Source organism: Aristolochia californica, unplaced genomic scaffold (assembly GCF_029961685.1).
Source record: "Aristolochia californica isolate CCGP_79_NKW_82.1479 unplaced genomic scaffold, dmAriCali1.0.hap1 SCAF_1, whole genome shotgun sequence".
In the NCBI taxonomy this organism is placed as follows: domain Eukaryota; kingdom Viridiplantae; phylum Streptophyta; class Magnoliopsida; order Piperales; family Aristolochiaceae; genus Aristolochia; species Aristolochia californica.
Genome location: NW_027181770.1, coordinates 5116720 through 5135432, shown reverse-complemented (window position 1 = coordinate 5135432; position 18713 = coordinate 5116720). Strand labels below are relative to the sequence as shown.

The window sequence follows — 18713 nt, the reverse complement described above, 5'->3', positions numbered from 1 at the left end:
TAATAGGGTTGTTATCTTAAGAGGTTTTTTTGTTTTTTAGAAATGATTAAATTGTGCCTTGAACTCTTGAATGCATCTAAATGAATTACAAAACAGAGAAAAACTCTTGAGGAACCGAATAAATAAGGGAATCAAAATGGATAATATAGCTCGTACACATTCCAATTGATTCACCCAGCTATATTAATACGCCCAATAATTAACTCAAACAACTGATTTAGCTCACCAACTCTCTCATTAGGGAATACTGCGTATAAATTCCAACTCTCTCTAATTAGAGAAAAGTAGGGGAGAGCGACTTCTCTATAGTATACAAGACGTGGACACCAACACTTCTCTATCTCCAGAGATCTCTTATCCAACCCCAAAAACAGAACATCTCCGATGAGCATCCAACAACAGGACCAAAGCTTCTTCTCATTGCAGAAAAATATATATATATATATTTCATGCAAAGCCAGAAAAATTGAGACAACAAGGTAAAGAATGTGCTGGATCACGCTAGTGGAAAAATGTTCTTGCTGCACTTCGACTTTTTTCCCTTTAGTTTTTTTCCTTCGTAAATTAATTTTTTGAATGACACTTTTTACACCACTCTCTAAACTAACAGGAGCAGAGTACGGTCAGACGACACAGGCTTCAAACATGGTGAGCCTCCTGTCTGTAACTTCTATGATGGTCCCTTTCTACTCCATAATAATCATGTCTGCCTTCTTTATCAGGAGGACTAATCTCTGCTGCTTTTCTCTTGCGACTGATGGATCTAGGAGAATGGTGTCCCCGAGATACATCAAATGAAGACAACTCCCCCTCCTCGGTGTTATTCTCTGTATCCACTGGTTCACACTGCTGATTATCCGCATAGTCAAAGGACTCGGATCTCCCCTTACTAATTCCGGTCTCACCGAAGTCGGTGCCAAATTTCACCTGGTTGCTAGTCTCTGATCTGTATGACAACGATGGCATCATAGACAAGGAGCTCTTCTGCTCTGTCCTCCCACGCTTAATTTTCTCATCTTCAGCCACAGCCAATTCAACCCCATTTTCCAGTTCCCTCTCAATGAGATCATAGTCATCCATCACATCTGGCTTCCGAGCCATAACCCCACCACGTGATTTCTTCCGCTTCTCAAGTGCTGCCTTCACCTTTTCCTTGTTAATCTTTCGTATGGCATCTGAAGGTCCCCCATTACACCCTTTTGTGCCCCCACCTTCATTTTGAACAGCTTTACTACTGCTGGGCTTCTCCCTGGCTTCAGCAATTTCACCTGTCTCAATCCTCTCCCCATCTTCCAGTGGTTGCTGCTTTCGCAGCTCAGCCTTATTTGCACCATCAGCCTCCTTGTGACTCCATCCCCTGGTGCTCACGTCTGTATTTACAAAAATGTCAATGTTGTTTTGGCTACTAGCCTGAGAACCACGTTCATTGTCAACTCGTGTCGCCAAAGCTCCACCATGTCTGAGAGTTCCTTGTGGATACCCGTTCACAGTTGAAGCTGGCTCGGGAGTCTTAGCTGAAGCACAGTTGTTATAATTAGCCCCATCACCACTCCCATCAACTTCACTCCCATGAGAATGTGATGGTGGGGTCGCACGGTTTTGCTCATACAGTTCCAACATCTGATTGCTAACCTCTGTAATGTTTGGAATTTAATAAACGTCAGTATGCAGCATAGACTTCCTTCCAACCATGTTTGCCAATAAGTATAGGCAAAACGGAATCTAACATACCTTCCAATTGTCGTGGGTTTACATCAAATTCTTGCCACCAGACCTTCTCACCATCAGATGGAAGCTTCACTTTGAGAAATTTGGCAGCAAGGAATATGGCCCCTGCTGCAATATGGTGAGGTTTGAATTGCAGGCAGAGTGATGTTCGTAGCCTACATTACACACTTACAACTTGATAAAGCAAACAAAGAAAGAAAGGCAGAAAAAAGGAATAGTGTAGCACCAAAAATAGCTGGAGAAGCACGTTGTCACATACCCATCATTGACAAAATTCCATGCAACTTGTGCAAGGGCATTCTGAGCAACCTTAAATTTCTTTATTGCTTCAACAAGCGGTTTGTATGGATGGTGCACATTAAGATCAAATCCAAGAGTTGCCAGTACAAGTCTTTCACCCAGCAAAATAAGCTCCTTTTGTTGTTCATACACTTCCTGCAAATGGGGATGCCGAATAAGAGCCTCAGCAGCTCAAGGAAGATTTTAATTGAAATGACCTTGACACTAATCTGAATAAAAGAGAATAAATAGCACAAAATTTCAGGAAAAGTAACAAAATTCTTGAAAAAAATTGAAACTAAAGCAGCATTGATCATAGAAAATCCACTCCTACAAATTGAGCTCCTTAAAAGACAAGAAAAGTGAATTCAGGTTAAGGTAAATACAAGTAAACTTGAGAAATAAAGGAAAAGTAAAAACAAATACCTTCTGTTTTATTCTCTGCAAGGCAGCAGGATCCTTTTTGTGGATGATCTCATATGAAACAAGAATAACATCCTTAAGAGGGTGAGGTGTTTCTTCAACTTTACCAGCAAGGAACATGCACACCGTCGCAATGGTCTGCAGTGTAAATGTTGACATAAAATTATTGACAAGGATCTGGCAAGAAAAAAAAAAAAACACAATTTTTCCATAGAAGAAAACAATCTGACTTAGCTAACCCAACTGAATTTATATAGCAGCTTTTATTTTTTTGAATGTTATAACAGCAGTTACTTGGAAAAATAAATAGCATAATTGATTTAAAAGAATTTTTTAACATGCACCAACTCTTTAATCTGGGCATCTATAAGATGTTTATTATCATCATGTTGAACCCCACTAAAATGGAAAGTCCCAGCAAAAATACCAAATCATTACATACATCAACCAACTCTTCTGCTGGTCTCTCTAATAAAGTGGCCAAGTCAACAACTATTTTTATACCAAAAGGTGGATTAATTTTGTTAGAAAGAAAAAATGAACACACAGAAAATCTCCCCTGAAAGGAGGCAAAGCATAAAAACAGAAAAAGGAAAAAGAACAAAGAAAATACACAGGAACAACAAAAGAGACTCTCAAACATACGACTAATCCAGGAGGAGATTGTTCACAACAAGGCATTCACCAAGAACCCTTCTCTAGAAAGAGGAATCCAGAACCAAGTTCACTCATGAGTTACACATACCCAAGATATAGATGCAAGGGAAAAGTATCCATAATTTCCATTAGGCATGGATCAAAGAACTGAGGAGTCATCTCCCTTAAGCAAACCATAATATGAAGTCTCCCTTCATGATTAGAGGATCCAATAACTAGTCCTTCCTCGACAATCAAAAGACTTAAATTCTTTTCCAATTAAGAATTTGAGGAATCTTACCTGTCTATACACACACTGTGTTTAGATTGTTATGAGGAATAATGAAGTTCAACCCCAAATAAGTTTTGGCATGAGTTGAAAGCAAAGGCACAAGAAGTTTCAATTTTCCAACTTCACCACAAAGTTTCTTAGTTTGGACAGTTTCTAAAGAAATGGCTATAATTATCTCATTATCCAGTCAGGCGAAACTTTTTCTGTTAGTAAACTTACTTAATTTAGCATCAATAATGTGCAAGGGCATAGAACTTTGGCCAACCCACGTGGCCTTAGCAGTGTCAATTAACGTCCAATTTAACTTTCCTGTTTTACGAGCTTTAAACTGGACAAGTTCAAATTAAGGTTGGACTTGTTTCTTTTGCAATGTAGTTCTATACAAACTCAATTAAACCATGGAGAAGACAGATATTTCCTTAGTTTGAGTTGAGAAAAAAAGTTTTCAAGAATTTCTTCTCATCCTTGAAGAAGCTTTCCATTGTCAGCTTGTCAAGTATTCACGGTTCCAATTTTTCAACACTTAGTCCAACTAAAACCAAATTGATGCTGCTGGCTTTTTTTCTTTTGATATAAGGATCCATTAGGGTTGAATCATCCTCTTGATCCATCCCACCTTTATCTTTTCTCTCACACAAAGCATGCCCTTGCTAAGATATTTTCTTATTTAGTTTTATTTCAACAGCAATCAAGCAATATGACTTGACTGTTTTCTTTCCTTTTCACCTTGCAAACCCTTGTTTGCATTACAGCACTAGCAAGACCAGGGTTTCCTCTTGAGTTCCCAACAAATTTTAGCTTGACAAGACCAAGAGGAGGTAGAATCCAAGCAGTAGGATGCTATGATCAAAGAGGATAGCAACTAGAAATGTTTTACAGTTCCCACTGGTGAAAGCATCCCTATAAGCATCAAAATCGTCCATAAGGTTCATCAAGAAAACAAGTGTGCTGTCATAGTAAATCCTAAAGAGCAAGATTTGCATACCATAATAAATAAATAAACGGCTTGTTCAAATTTGACCGAACATAGAAGTTAAAGGGAAACACTCACCCTTCTATCATTCTTGGCAAGAGATTGATAAAGAAAAAACCGATGACAAAATACAATAGCTGTAGCAATTGTTACCTGGGGCCTGCAATTAAAACCAAAGGTCATCATGTTGATGCATAAAGAAGAAATAAAAGAATAGGAAGCATTTTAGGAACAATCACACATAAAAGAGAAACAAAGAAATAAAAAACATAATAAAATATAATAAAAATATTTAGAAATGGAAAAATATAAAAATATAAATAGCAATTTTAATGCAGATCATTTTTTTTTCTCACAAACAGTGCAAAGGTAGACAAGACCATTTTACAATTACTTGGAACGGGACAGTTTTTTATTTTTGTGATCAGTAGACTAGTACATTGTTCGCTCCCTTCACTGTGCAACTTTTTACCCCTGTTTACTGATTATTGGGTGCAATATATGTGCCATTTGGAATCAACTTTCTGCAATATGAATTAAAGACCAATGGCTTGAGCTGATCAACGCAACAGCTCCTTCTATTGACGTCTTCATATTTTATTTTCCTCCATTCTTCTTCTCTTTTCTTCTCCTTCCTCCTTCAGATGTGAAGCCTCCAGGTACACAATGAAAATATCACACATTTTACATTCAAAGGACTATAATAATAATAACAATAATTTCTTTAGAGGACTAAATAATTGCCAAAAAAAAAAAAGAAGTGAGCTCAAGACGAAGCTATAAAACACTAAACACCACATAAAAACATATATGCACCAAGGTAGCAGCAAAAATCATATTACTTCCCATCCATGTGAAGTATGAAGCTTAAATGTGAAACCTACAAGAAGCAAGAAAGACACCACCTGAAACTGACAACAGTCATAGAATGTAAAGGTCAACCACTAACCAATCCTTATGGAAATTGTCAAACCTTTTTTATTGTTTTTGGTCTCACATCCCGAGATCAGCTAATTCCGTGGCCGATGTTCTGGCCAAGCAGGGAGCCTCCTTGTAATCCCTTGTTGTTAGGGGTTAGCTCCCCTATGTTTGTTTCTCTTTGTTCGCTCTCTTAATAAAATCGCCTTTCGTAAAAAAAAAAAAAAAAAAAAAAAAAAAAACACTAACCAATCCATGCACTACTACAACCCTAAACTAATTCATGCATCCTACAACTAAAAAAGGTAATTAAACTAGACCAAAAATCACTGTTTAATATACAATATGAACACTGATTTCTGATCAACAGAATACATGGTATAAATATTTAAGAGAGAGAGAGAGAGAGAGAGAGAGAGAAACGAAGGGGGAAAAAGGATACTTGTCTGGCTGCTGAGCCTCTAAAACTATGATGTACTTCAAGACAAGTAAGGTTAGTGCATTATGCCAGCTCATTGTTTGCAACTCACGTTCAATAAAACTTGCATTTGAAAAACACGGTTGTGAAAATGAAAAAATTGAGAAAAATCAGACCAAGACAAGGATCTTGATTGCAGCCTCATGGTTCCTCAAAAAATAAAAATATAATAAAATAAAGTAACAAAATAATAAAATATAATAAAATCTTTATTGCAACCAGATAATTGAAGGAAGAAAAAGTAACCTCACTTTTGCCGAAAAGATACAACAAGATGGATAAGGTCATCAACCAATACAAGCATCTCTAAATCAAAGAAAATACAGCTGTCATATCTAGATTTGGACTAGAACTCAGAAAATTTTATAACCTTAGAAAAGAAAACAGAACTATGACATCAAATGACCTCTTCAAGGCCAAAATACAACTCAAGTTCTAGTTTTGAAGTAAATAAGCAAAAAATGTAGAACGTCATGCCAATGGTGTGTATATATAACCACACTACAAAAGTGTTTAAACTTACAATTTTTAAAAAACTTCTATTGCTTGGAAAAGAGCCATGAAAGGGCTTCATGAGACAAGAGGGCAGGTGTCCCCAACAATAAGAGATTGATGAGAGGTACTACCCTCAACAACAGAATCCAATACATGACTGGCAGATCTAGGAATTTTCTAGTCAAGAGACTTCAAATTTCTGACAAAGATCAAAGATCTCATTGAAAAATATGAGCAGTCTCCAGAGAAGTGGAGTTCTGACACATCCAACTTATCCCATTTTCAGATTGCTGATCCCCGTTTCATAACAATAGGAGAGCTGAAATCTGACCGAAGATTTTTAAACATTGAAGAAGAGCATGAAAGACAACTCTAATTTGGATTGTGTTATTCAAAATAAAGACCTATAACAGTTAACAAAAGAACTGTTGTAATATTGTGACGTAGCTCAAGAAAAAGGGAATTTGATGTACTTTTCCTTTTATATTAGTCAAATAACTGTAGGGGCACAACCAGGCAGGTTAAACAGGGAACCAGCCCTGCTACGTGTGGGACAAGGACAGTTGGATATAAAGATCTACACAGGAACAAGTTTTCCCAACCCCAACCTGCAGCCACTTATTCCATAAAGCCCTTTAACTTTTTATAAGAACATATGAAATTTTATTAAAAAAATAAAATAAAAAATAAATCTTTTGCATGAGGGTAGTTTAGAAAACAAGAATTTTAGCCAGAAAATTGAATTTCCTTAAGCTTTTAATGAAAAACACTGAACTAACAAAAATAGAGAAATTATACGTTATTTAAAAGGGTGTCTTGGGAAAGAAAAAATATGAGTCATCATATGGATGGCCAGAGAATGGAAGAATGGGGCAAGGTCAATGTGGAAGGGTTCGGGGATACAGTGGGCATAGGTTTGGAAATCAACTCGTATATTTGATCTCCAATCAACTACCTTTCATACCTTTGGGTTTTGAGTCTTGCCAACAGGTTAAGAATTTTCACAAATCCAGGAATACGATAAGGTTTTTACCTAACTAGTAAAATCCCAACCTTGCAGATTGTTAGGAACCCTGCAACCCCAATTGGAGCTTCAATTCCGAGAAGTCAAACTTTGAAAAAACCCACAGGATTTTTGAACCCTATCATTGGATTTTGGTGCAGCTCTACTCTATAGGTCAACCTTTTGTCCCCTCTCGGCAGCAAAGTGGTGGGAAAAAGGAAGTGGAGAAGGACAGCTGCGACTACTTCCATAACAAAGAGTGAGGCCCTCCCCACCAGCCACTCCCTTTTCCAATTGCTTTTCTAGTGTTTTATGTAAATTCATATCTAACTCGAAACAGTTTTTTTTATTTTTTTGGGACTTAACTGATTGTAACACACCATAAGAATCCATGCAACTTACAAAACTCCATAAAATCCATATGAATCTACAAAAATAGAATTTCAGTAACACCCGAGTGCAAAATGAGAAAGGTCTAAAGTTTATAAAAGAACAGGAGTTCAACATGTCCAATGGTATCATTCCCTCTCCTAATACCCAACTACTGAACATCTCTATCAACTCTATATATCCCCAAACCTTTAGACCACATGTAAACCATCCCCCCCTCTTCTTCCCCCCTCTAGTTCTCTTGGAGCTCACACGACCAAATTTATTATTGATTCAAGGAGTTGTGACAATATTATCTCTCAAAGTGTGGTAACCAAGCTGAATTTGAAAACAGAAATTCGTCCTCGACCTAACAAGATTACACGGTTGAATACATTTAATGAGGTATCAGTATCAAAAAGCAGTATGATAGAAATGTAATACATAATGGTAAGAGAAACACTTATTCCTTCCTTGCCAACGGGGAGAAACTCAATTTATTGCCAACTACGGGGCCAAAGGATCATGAAAAGTCTATAAACTTATTTTTGCCTCTCAGACAGGCTTTGAGAAGGAAATCAATGAAGGAAAGAAAAGTTCTAGAATTGCAAAACAATGGACAGCAAGTTCAAATCGAGTTACGAATCAATTATACATTCAAAATTACACATGTATCACCATATTATAGCGAGCATGAAACCAAAACCAAGAACTCAAGGTCAAGTTTTTTTGAAGAGAGGGTGAATGATATATAGTACACAGCTCGATTGTGGAAGAAGAACGTCATCCAACAATTGAAGATATATAAAAGAAGGAAGAAGAAGAAAAGAGGAAGACTAAAATACATGTTTGTATTTTTGGAAAGTTACTATTTTACAAAAATTGCTCTATTTTGGTGAATTCTATACAGGGAAAGTCAACATGTTTCCACTTTAAGTAGCTTCCCAATTCATCCAGTCCCAATTAGGAGAGTTCTCTTTAAGAAAGTCTTTGGTTAGGAACTCTTCTTTACTAATAGTAAATTTAGGAAGGTTCCAAAGTTAGTAAGTCCATGTTGGAAGTTTCTATCTCATATAGTTGCTAGATTTTTTTTCCAGCAAGTGTTTTCAATTTAGTAAGTCACAATTCAATTGTAATTAGGAAGTTTAGTCCTAGGAAAAAATTATTTTGGTGATGTAATTTATTTTGGAAAGTCCATGGTTGGATTAGTTTATAAATAGGAAAATTTTCCTGCAACTTCATATCAGTTTTGAAGATTAATACAACTTTTTTCTTTTTGGTTGTTGGAGAACCACTGTTCTTTCTTTCTTTTGTTGAGAATAATTTCTTAGTGAATTTGTCTCTTATGCTAGTTACTGCTAGATATAAAACAGCACCTAAAAATTCAAGCTCTTCACATATAACAAGATAACTAGGAATTTCCTAGAGATGAAAAGGTACTGGTTGGGTCTTGTATCCCAGCTTTATCCATCAACTATATTTTAGTAGAGGTGGTGTTAGTAGTTAGTCGCATTTTAGCATTTTATCTCTTGTATCCTCTCTCTCTGCTGATTGCTTTCTACCAAAAATGTTCATCATATTCGTTTTCTCTTCTCAACAAATAAGTAGCTTTTTTTTTTAATAAAGAATTTTTTTTTGGGGAGCGTGACGCCCAGGCAGGTGTAACAAATAACTAACTTTTAAAAATAACATCTTGACTGAATTAATCAGGTAACTTCCACAGCCATAAACATTTCTAACTACCCTTCAAATAAATACAGAAAAGAGATCAGCATGGAACTTACACTTTAAGTCGCATGCCTAAGTCTTGCAAGAAAGTGCAATACGATTTGCGAAAATAAGTCTCCTTCTTCAAATCAATGCCATCTCTTCTAGATGGAGAATTTTCTTCAATATACTTCCTGGAAAAGTACCAACTAGAACCAGGTTGGTCATGGATCTCCACCTTGTCATGGAAAACACCAATTGCCCCACAGTCCATCATCCCATGATGTGAAGTGTCCCCAGATAACATTCCAGCCATGTAAATATTTTAGTCTGAACTAAAACAAATTATCCAAAGGGGCCTCGCTAAAACACTGCTTTCTCATCCAAAGAGCCATCAATGCAAGAATTCCTGTCCATTAGACAGAACGAGTAAGAATATAATACAACTTTTTTTTTTTTTTTGAGAAGAGGTGTGAATGTATTACTAAAGCAAAAAAAAAAAAAAAAAGTAAAGAATATAATACAACTTAATATACTAGAACAAGAATTAGCACTTAAAAAAAATATGTTATCAATATAACTATCCATACATCAAGCAGAGGAAAAAATCAGTTTGATACATTTGTTTACAAGCATAGAATGCCATTTCAAAGTATCAACTAGCCTATTGACCAGTTTGTACAGAGATCAGCAAAACCAATATGACCAGATGATATGGTATATCAGTCTATAAGAATTTCAAAAAGTGTTTCAAAAATAAAAAATAAAACTCCAATTGTTGAAGATAGTATCCACAATATGAGTTCATAGTCAGATCATAAATCAAGTAACTAGTAAAAGGTAAGTGGTCAATAGATTGCAATTTGGTGATAGTAAGAAAGTGGAAGACCAAGAGGAGGTCATCAAGAATTGCCTAAAAAAAGTCTTTATCTGCTCTCTGGAAGGAGCTTCCAGCCCCCAATAACCACATTCATATCATTAAGTCCAAACATTCTCTCACCTCACAATCCCCAATTCCGCTAGGAAATTACTAAAAAAACTAAAAACAAGCACATAACAAACTGTTTTTTATCAAATGGTACTGCAGTTAAATCCAGAATGGTCTGAGGTAACAAGTTCCAGAAAGAGACCAAATCAAGGGGAGAACAAAAGAACGTTAAGTGTATATGAGGAGAGCACCTAGTGGTTTGAAGACAGTAACCTGCAACAACAAAAAGATAATGCCAAAGCACTAAAATAGGATTAAAGTAGGTAAGTAGAGGTAATTTACTTCTTGGATTTGCTAGGATTAAAGGAGGAAAATAGGGATTATTTACTTCTCGAAGTTTGTGCTTGAGAAAGAGAGTGACTCATTTCCCAACAGAAAATGAACCTGGATGACCACTTTCAAACAGACATTCTAGATGTTCCCAAAAATTTCCATGTACTAGTGGAAGAGGATTTAGATAAGTGGAAGCTGTAGGACACAAGTGGCAAACTTTGGAATGGATTTGGAAGAAAATCAAGGACCAAGAAGAGGATAGGAGACGGCCAAAATTACAGCATCCAAGAGTGAGGAGAAGCATGGTGCACAGGGTAACGATCTTTGGTAAAAACTCAAGAGTGCCTCTAAGGTACAGAGAAGCGGTAGTAGAGTGGTTAGACATCAACTGTGATGAGTAGCAGGTAGAAAAAAGCACAGTACTCGAGCAAGGTGTTTCATCAAACTCTTCCAAACGGGAGACTTTGAAAAAAGAATAAACTTTTTAATAGTTGGAAAATTAAATTTTAATGCTGGAGACACTATGTGACTGCCACCAAACAAGAAAAGAAAACAAGGGAATAGATGCAAACAGCACAAATGTTGACAAGGCAATTCAAGGATTACGTGTTGGAGCTTATGGCAAAACAAGATGATAAGTTTATAAGACATATGGGCGACTTTCTCAGAAAAAAAAAAAAAAAAGACGGGCGGGCGAGCTATAAGACAAATTTGTGTTTTTTGAAAGGCCAGAAGACGGATATACTAGAAATAAATGAGGAACAAGAGGTCTGTTAGTGCACAAGGCACCGCCAGATTGCAATGGTAGAATTCAAGCAGATGAAATAGCTGGAACCTAGAAACAGCCATGCTGTGCACTGACATAGTTCAGAAAGCCAAGAGTTTCAGGAGAAGAGCAAGGATATGTCTCCTATGACACCTTACCAGAAGCAGACTTTAAAGGAAATGGAGGCCTGATGAACTAGACTACACTACAATTGTGATATACAGTTTGCACTGGATCACCAATTCAAGACAACGAAAGTTTACACCATGCAGGATGTAGCTCCATGTGTGATGGATACCAGAGTCAACCAAAGCAACAAGATGGGGGCCATGAATAATGAGATTATTTAGTACACCCATTCCACGCCATGAATCTAGTCCTTATTTCTTCATTTTTGTGAATCCTTGAAGAAGTGGTAGATAGATGGGGCTTCATATCATTTGATTTTGGATAATATGATAGTTTGTTAGCATTACTCTGGATTATTTCTGTTTATGTTTATGTCAGCAGGAAGGGACAGTTGTAAGAACCTTGAGGCAAGCTTTATGACTAGAAGTGGTGGATGATAGCATCCATTCATACAATAGAGTCTAATTCATAAATCAACTCCTAGTAGTAAATGAGTAAGGTGGCCAAGTGAATAAAATTGTGCATTAATAAGGAAGCAGGAGACAAAGAGGAGGTCATCCAGACATATAGATATGCCAGCAGTTATGTATAACATTTCAATTTTTTCAAGATATGCATCTGATTCCTACTGAGCATAGTACATACAAAAGTGCACCAACATAAAGCAAACGCATCCTGGGAAAATTTTATGTTCATGTCTAATATTTGTTCTGTTAACCAGAAACAGAGAGGCGGTTATAGACAGGACAAAAAAACAGAAAAGAGAGGCTGCGAGATAAGTATTCCGAGTTCAAATTCACTACCTATAAACCCACAGAACATGCTCAATTTACATTGTCCAACTATATGATTAGGAAGTCACACGACTAATGTGAGAGTTGCCAAGAATGACCCAAGCTATTCATGCCTGTACCAGCCCAACGTAAGATACCAAAAAGTATGGTATTTTCTCATTTAACAAACAAACCATGAGTGAAGAATGCATGGTGACAATCTAACTATTGAAAAGTGTTGGTGGGTAAAAAATTCTCAATTCTAAAGTTGTAAGTGCCCCATATGGCAAACGAGTGGTGTAAAGTGCAAACTGCTATACGCAGGCAAACAATCTCACATTAATTTGGGCTCATAGGAGTACTATCTTAATTAGTGAAAAAGACACATTCTAACTTTAGCTACTCATTTTAGAAGGAAACAGCCCAACTTTAATATCATATCAGAGGCAACACAAGCCCGTAATTTGTGTTCCATATGACCACCATGTCTGTTCATATGGGTCAAGTGTATACACCTTCCCACATCTAGAGTCAAGTTATCTGTTTAGGCCAGGACCCCCCCCCCCCCCCCCCCCCCACCAAACCCTAAACCCAGCAGCCAGTTTTTAATAAAAAATAAAAAGAAAATTCAAATTACAAAAAAAAAAAAAAAAAAAAAACTGCACGACCTACCATCAGCATAGTCAAGCATTATTTGAAGTAGCAAAGCAGTGTTTGTCTTGGACTACAAACCTAACAAATATGTTAACCTTTCAAAGAGAAAACACACAACTTCTAGACAAACTAGATCCAGCTCAACCAATATTGACACCGAAATTAAGTCTGCAGTACACGTGAGCATTACTAATAGAAGTGACAGATAAAATTATACATATATAGAGAGAATCAAAACCTTACATAAACCCCTGCCGACAACAACCCAGCAACTTCGGAAAACCTTTAAAATTTTCCAGCACAAATTCCACAGAATTCACGGACTATTCAAACAGAAACCCAGAAAGTTCTCACCCCAAGAGATCATACCTATTGTTATTGCCCAAGCCGAAGATTACAAGACTCACAAAGAAAACACGGTAATTTGTCAAGCTGTGCTGATACCAGTGTGAAGAATAATAGAAAAAAAAAACAAACAAACAAATAATGAGAGCATAAAAAAACCAAAGAACAATTTCTGTTCAACAACAAAGGATAGATAGAGGAAGGCAGAAGAGACAATGAAGAAAATTGAAATATCAGTAACCTGATTTATTCCGAAGACGCCACTTCTGGAAGTTCGTAACCCTAGAGATCACACCTCGGTTTCCTGCCCAAGCTGAACCTAGCAAAACTCGAACCTGAGCCAAACAAACATTGTACCTTGTGAAACTCTATGAAGTTCGTCTTCGAACAAGTTTAGGAACAACAAAGAGAAAAAAGAATAATAGGAACTTCGAGAAACGAAAAAAAAAAACACAAAGAGAAAAGCGGAAATAAAGGAAATTGAACTTACCTGATTTAATCCGTAGGCGCCACTCCTTGATCGCTGTTTCAAGATAGGGACGAGAACGGCTGCGTCTGGCCGAGCTTTGCTTAGAGAAGAAGAGACAGAAAGAAAGCGCGTGGTGTATTTTGAGGGTAATGTAATGTGTTGTAAAACCCTCGGGTTGCACGGGTCTGCCAATCTTTTTTAGGGTCGAGCACTCGGACGCTCGCGTGACCACGTCCCCTCGGGCAAATGTCGCCATTAATCGGAGTTAGAAAATTTTAAGGATAAATCCTAACTTTGTCGAAGAGAGGAACAGAAACACATACATATACACCACCAGCTTGTATAATTACAAAGTTATGCTACGTTTTATTAAATAATTATCCAAAATTACCTTAAATATCCCTACTTGGAAAAAAGTTATCATAAAACAAATATCGGTTCCTAGAGGGTTTGTTGATGCCAATGGGCTGAAATAACCGATTAATTGGTGGACTCTTTTGAAGCAGTTTATGGAAAATAAGGTGGAGCAATCCAATGGAACTTTGAGTATGTTGACAATATGAACCCTATAGTGAATAACTTCCAATTCACCCACTTAAACACCACATGTGGAAGTTGTGCATCAATAGTTTATGTTTCATTAATTCATCTACTTGATACAAGAGAAATTACATGAAAATATACATAAAAATAATTAAAAGTTTTACCATAATGTCGTCCCTTTTTTTGGAAATCTTTCTTCCTAAACTATGTGAACTCATTTTTTTATTTTGCTCCTACAAAAGAAATATCGTGTACGCAAGGGAGACTGTCGTATCCACTTGAGTACTATTTTTGTGTATTTATTTGAGTTTCTATGATAGTTTCATTTTTTTCCAATAAACTACCATTTTCATTTGTCTGATGGGGTTGAACTAAAAAAAAAGTCAGTGGTAGGGGTGGCATCAAGTTGAGCCGAGTTTAAACCTACATATGTTCGAGTTGGGCTTGATTTAAATACTTCGAACTCAAACTCAAGTTGAACCCAGCCTTGAGTCTAAAATTGGAATTGACCTCAACTGAATAAATTTAATCGAGTTCAAGCTTGAGCTCGAGCCGAGTTTGAATTAGGACAAAAGGCATAAAATTTTGCCCGAACGAAGTCCTAAGTTAGATATTTTTCAAACACGCTAAGCACTAGATAGGCCTACAAAATCGAAGGTATGACCCAGACATGGAGAACCTCACCTGTGCATGACGTTTCAAATGCATAACACAAACTAATCTGTCAAATAACATGCAAAAATGTAACACAAACACAAAACTCAAAGGTTATATTCTCAGTCCAGAAAAAAGGTAGTTCAAAATGTGTATAAACTATCCAAAATTCAACTAGAGAGGAAAAAAAAAAGTAAGCAAATAACCTTGAGTGAGGAGGAGCACACGACCCTTCCAAGGCCAAACAAACAAAAATTGTACCCAGAACTGAAACTATTGTGTGTCAAATTAAATTTGAACCCATCACCTAAAAACAAGAAGCAAAAAATTCATTAAATAAAACTTAAAATTGGAGGCCAAATCTTTACAACGGTATCATTGGAATCCCAAACACTATATAAAATAAATGCATATGGAGAGTAAGTTCTAAACCCCAATTGGAATGTCAAAAGTTGATTTTATAGCTTGACAAAATGCAGCCTCAACCAGATATTGAATAAATATAGTAGGCCAACACATTTTGTTTGCCAATCGGAATAACAATCAGGTATTTGTCAAGCCTCCAACATGCAATAGGTGCCTATGAAAATCTGCTCACTGCCTCTACGGTACTCCATGACTCAGATTTTTCAGGCCCTGTCATAATAATCCATGATTTCTCTGCATGCTAACATCAATTTTCAAATGAGACTCTTTAAGGGGGGGGTGGTATTCATGTTCAACTCCAACATGAAGATCATGTCAGTCATCTACATGATCTTCATCTTCGCACTTGCCTAAGGAGGGGTTAATCAACAAAATGAAAATTTGATCTTGATCTTGATCTTCATCTCATGCATCTACTTGATCTTCATCTTCGAAATGGGTGTAAGTGTGGACAAGTTCATCTTTATCTTCGTCTTCGAAATTTAATAACAGTATTTTAATTACTACTATTAAATCACAAATACAATAGAGCAAATAAAAAATAAATATGATTAATGAATAAAAAATTATTATATTAATAACATAAGATAAACTTTTTACATGGTATTAATTAATAATATATTTTCACAAAATTAAAATTAATTAATTAATCAAATTCATACTTTAATTATATTTTATTTACCAGATACTTAAATATGAAGTTTAATATAGTAATAAAATTGAAATGTGACAAATAAAATTTCGATTTTCCATTTCTTTACCAGCATGTCCTCTTCTTTTTTGAAAATAGCTTTTCATGCTTTTAATTTTTGGTTTTGTGACAGAGCAGAACTAGAATACATGCTCCAAAGAGGATTGAAATTTGAGATTGAAGCCTTATCTGTATCGTCCATTTCTTTTTTGTCAGATGTGTACAATCCATCCAAATTCATGATGAAGCTTACATATGAGTTACATCTTTCGTAGATTTATCTCTCCCCCCCCCCCCCCCCTTCCTCTCTCTCTCTCTCTCTCTCTCTCTCTCCATACCTTCTTTCCCCCTATTGATACATAGGTTCAAAAGTAAAGAATTCTGCCTCTGGCTTTTTAGGTAGCTCCAGTCTTGGATTTAGTAGCAATTCAAGAAAAATAGAAATTGTTATTGCCTTCATAAATGTACATATAAAAGCTTTATGGATAAGGAAAAATATATTGTGGGACATCACACCAAAAAAAATTTCCGAGATTGTCTAAACTATGGTTCTACAACTCATTCACTCGATAAGTTCACTTGGTTTTTCAAGAGGTCGGCGCTATAGTGGAGGTGGGGAACTAGTCTTGAGCATGACTTGAGAGAGACTCAGTTTGAATTGGTGTGCTCGAACAATCAAACTCTAGCTAAATGGCAAATGTACAAGGATATCAATAGAGATTGGAGAGTGCTTTTCATCTGTAAGAAGTTGGTCAATGAAAACACAGGTAAATCAACTAGAACTTAGCTTCCTGGTGGAGCGGATTGTGCCAGAAGTAAATCAGATGCTGTTAAAGTTTCAGATTGGTCAACATCTAGCCCATCAAACTCCAATACAGGTGAAATATCTTCTGGACTAATCTTTCCCATATCTTTGAGCTTAAATACAATGAACTCGGCCGCACTGGGGAAATCATAGAAGACATACTGTGATCAGAATTTAGGAAGTGAAATGGTTTTAAACAGTGGAGATGAAGGACCGCTTCATCCCCACATCCAGATGAAATGTCATCTGCACTCCACTAACGTCTTCAAGTGTTGAAGGGCGTCATGCGGTTGAAGATCATCTCGGACTGCAAGTTGATTGACCCCCCCTAAGAGTTCGAACACTGAGAAGAGGATAGTCTCCACTTAAACTATTTTCATCCACCCGTTGTTCTGCTCTCAGGTATGCTCACCTCTCTAAAAGTATTTATTTTTTGTTGTAATTTTTAATACTTATTCTCATTATGAAACAATTAGTGGCATTTGAAAGTTGAAAGCACACATCAAGAGAGAAAATTTAATCAAAATATCACTCAGGATCGTAACCCAACTGGGTCCTTTGGCCTTCCACTATACACAACACATACCAAGCAAGATCTTGCCCGTTCAACATGTTTAAGCATTTAATAACATCTGAAACTGATAAAAAAGAGCATTTGATTTCATCTGTCTCTGACAAAATTATCATTAAAAGTTAAACAAGAACTCATTAGTAACATACTAAAAAGCAAACATGACAAGAAATAACCACAAAAGAGATAACACAGGCCGATTTTTAACAAGCATTGGAAACAAAAACAGAAGATACAAGAAAAAAAAAACACAAAGTCGAACCTTGAGAAGCTCAAAATCATAATAAAAAACTGGACAAACTGATCTTTTAGGTCAAATTTCTTCTGTCAGCAACACCAGAAATCGGTTATAGTTAGTTGAGAGATGAAGATGTTGAGGGATAGGGTAGAACGAGGTTTGTGAGGAAGAAAATCGACATCATTCTCGGTAGCTTGTGTCACCGATTTTGCTGTCGAAAGTTTTAGAAGAAATTTTATTAAACTTTTTCGTTTTGATTTCGAAAACTTCGAAATCAAAATGAAAGTCAAAACGAAGCTCCCCCTCTTGTCCTTGTCGAGTCTCGGAAGGAGAAAGTCGAAAGGGTTTTATTTAGTAATCGAGTGGGCTCGTGAGCTCACGAACAGAACCTCGGCTCACACGAGTTCGGTTCAGTTACTTAAATGAGCACGAACAGCTACTGTTCGGTGCCACCCCTTCCTATTTTTCAGTTTTCAATTATTGGTTTTCAAAAATAAGAAAGACCTCCTCTCTGAAGGAACCAAATTTTTCTGGCGGCATATACCGATTTCCAACTCAGGGAATTCTCTTCTTCTCGATGTCGTTCAATTCCTTTCTGGGGCTGGTTTTGTCTTGCATTTTTCGGGCGAAGCGTTTCCATAAAGATGAAGTTCCTACATAATAAAGTAGAATCGTGGTTCCGTGATCAGGGTGTAAAATTATGCCTCAATTAAAATAGCCATGGCAGAGCGACAGGGAACAGAGGAAGAAACTTCAAGAAAAGTACGAGAGATAGAAGAAACAACTTCAGGATCTCTGCTACAGTATTAAGGCTGACTTTGTTTCTGACTTCCAAGAAGTGAGCCATTATGTCTCATAATTGCTCTTTAGCTTTAACTCTTTGGGAGAAACTATGAACACATTTGGAATTGAATCATCCATATCTGGTATTCATGTGGCATTAAAGAAGCAGTGTTTGAGCATGCCCTTCTCAAGTTCTGGGAGAAGGATTTTGGAAGATTATTTTTGTTACAGTATTATAGAGTCTATGGAGAAAATACAGAATATATTTAAGTCAACAAAATCTCAAGTGGATCATTATGGAAAA

At 36.5% G+C, this 18713-nt stretch overlaps 1 protein-coding gene across 4 annotated transcripts; it reads right to left on the bottom strand.

The window, feature by feature from the left end:
* Positions 1-155: 155 nt before the first annotated feature.
* LOC137943656 (cyclin-T1-3-like) lies at positions 156-13805 on the bottom strand. 4 transcript variants are annotated; one of them, XM_068789105.1, is made up of 9 exons: positions 13720-13805; positions 13471-13564; positions 13254-13321; positions 9379-9710; positions 4410-4491; positions 2434-2568; positions 1988-2163; positions 1732-1883; positions 156-1634 (listed from the first exon to the last, which is right to left on the bottom strand). In XM_068789105.1, the coding sequence occupies exons 4-9, from the start codon at positions 9615-9617 to the stop codon at positions 640-642; spliced, it is 1779 nt and encodes a 592-aa protein (XP_068645206.1). In that variant the 5' UTR covers positions 9618-9710; positions 13254-13321; positions 13471-13564; positions 13720-13805; the 3' UTR covers positions 156-639. The 4 variants fall into 4 exon arrangements, with proteins under 4 accessions (XP_068645206.1, XP_068645198.1, XP_068645201.1 ...); XM_068789097.1 differs by lacking the exon at positions 13254-13321; XM_068789100.1 differs by lacking the exons at positions 13254-13321; positions 13720-13805 and having other exon boundaries at positions 13471-13671.
* Positions 13806-18713: the final 4908 nt, after the last annotated feature.

What these genes read in the sequence shown, in the direction of transcription:
- LOC137943656 (XM_068789105.1), bottom strand. Translation starts at nt 9,617, where the DNA reads ATGGCTGGAATGTTATCTGGGGACACTTCACATCATGGGATGATGGAC. An exon ending in TGCAGAGAATAAAACAGAAG is followed by an intron (nt 2,164 to 2,433) that starts GTATTTGTTTTT and finishes CCCCATTTGCAG; the next exon opens with GAAGTGTATGAACAACAAAA. An exon ending in TGGAATTTTGTCAATGATGG is followed by an intron (nt 1,884 to 1,987) that starts GTATGTGACAAC and finishes TGTGTAATGTAG; the next exon opens with GCTACGAACATCACTCTGCC.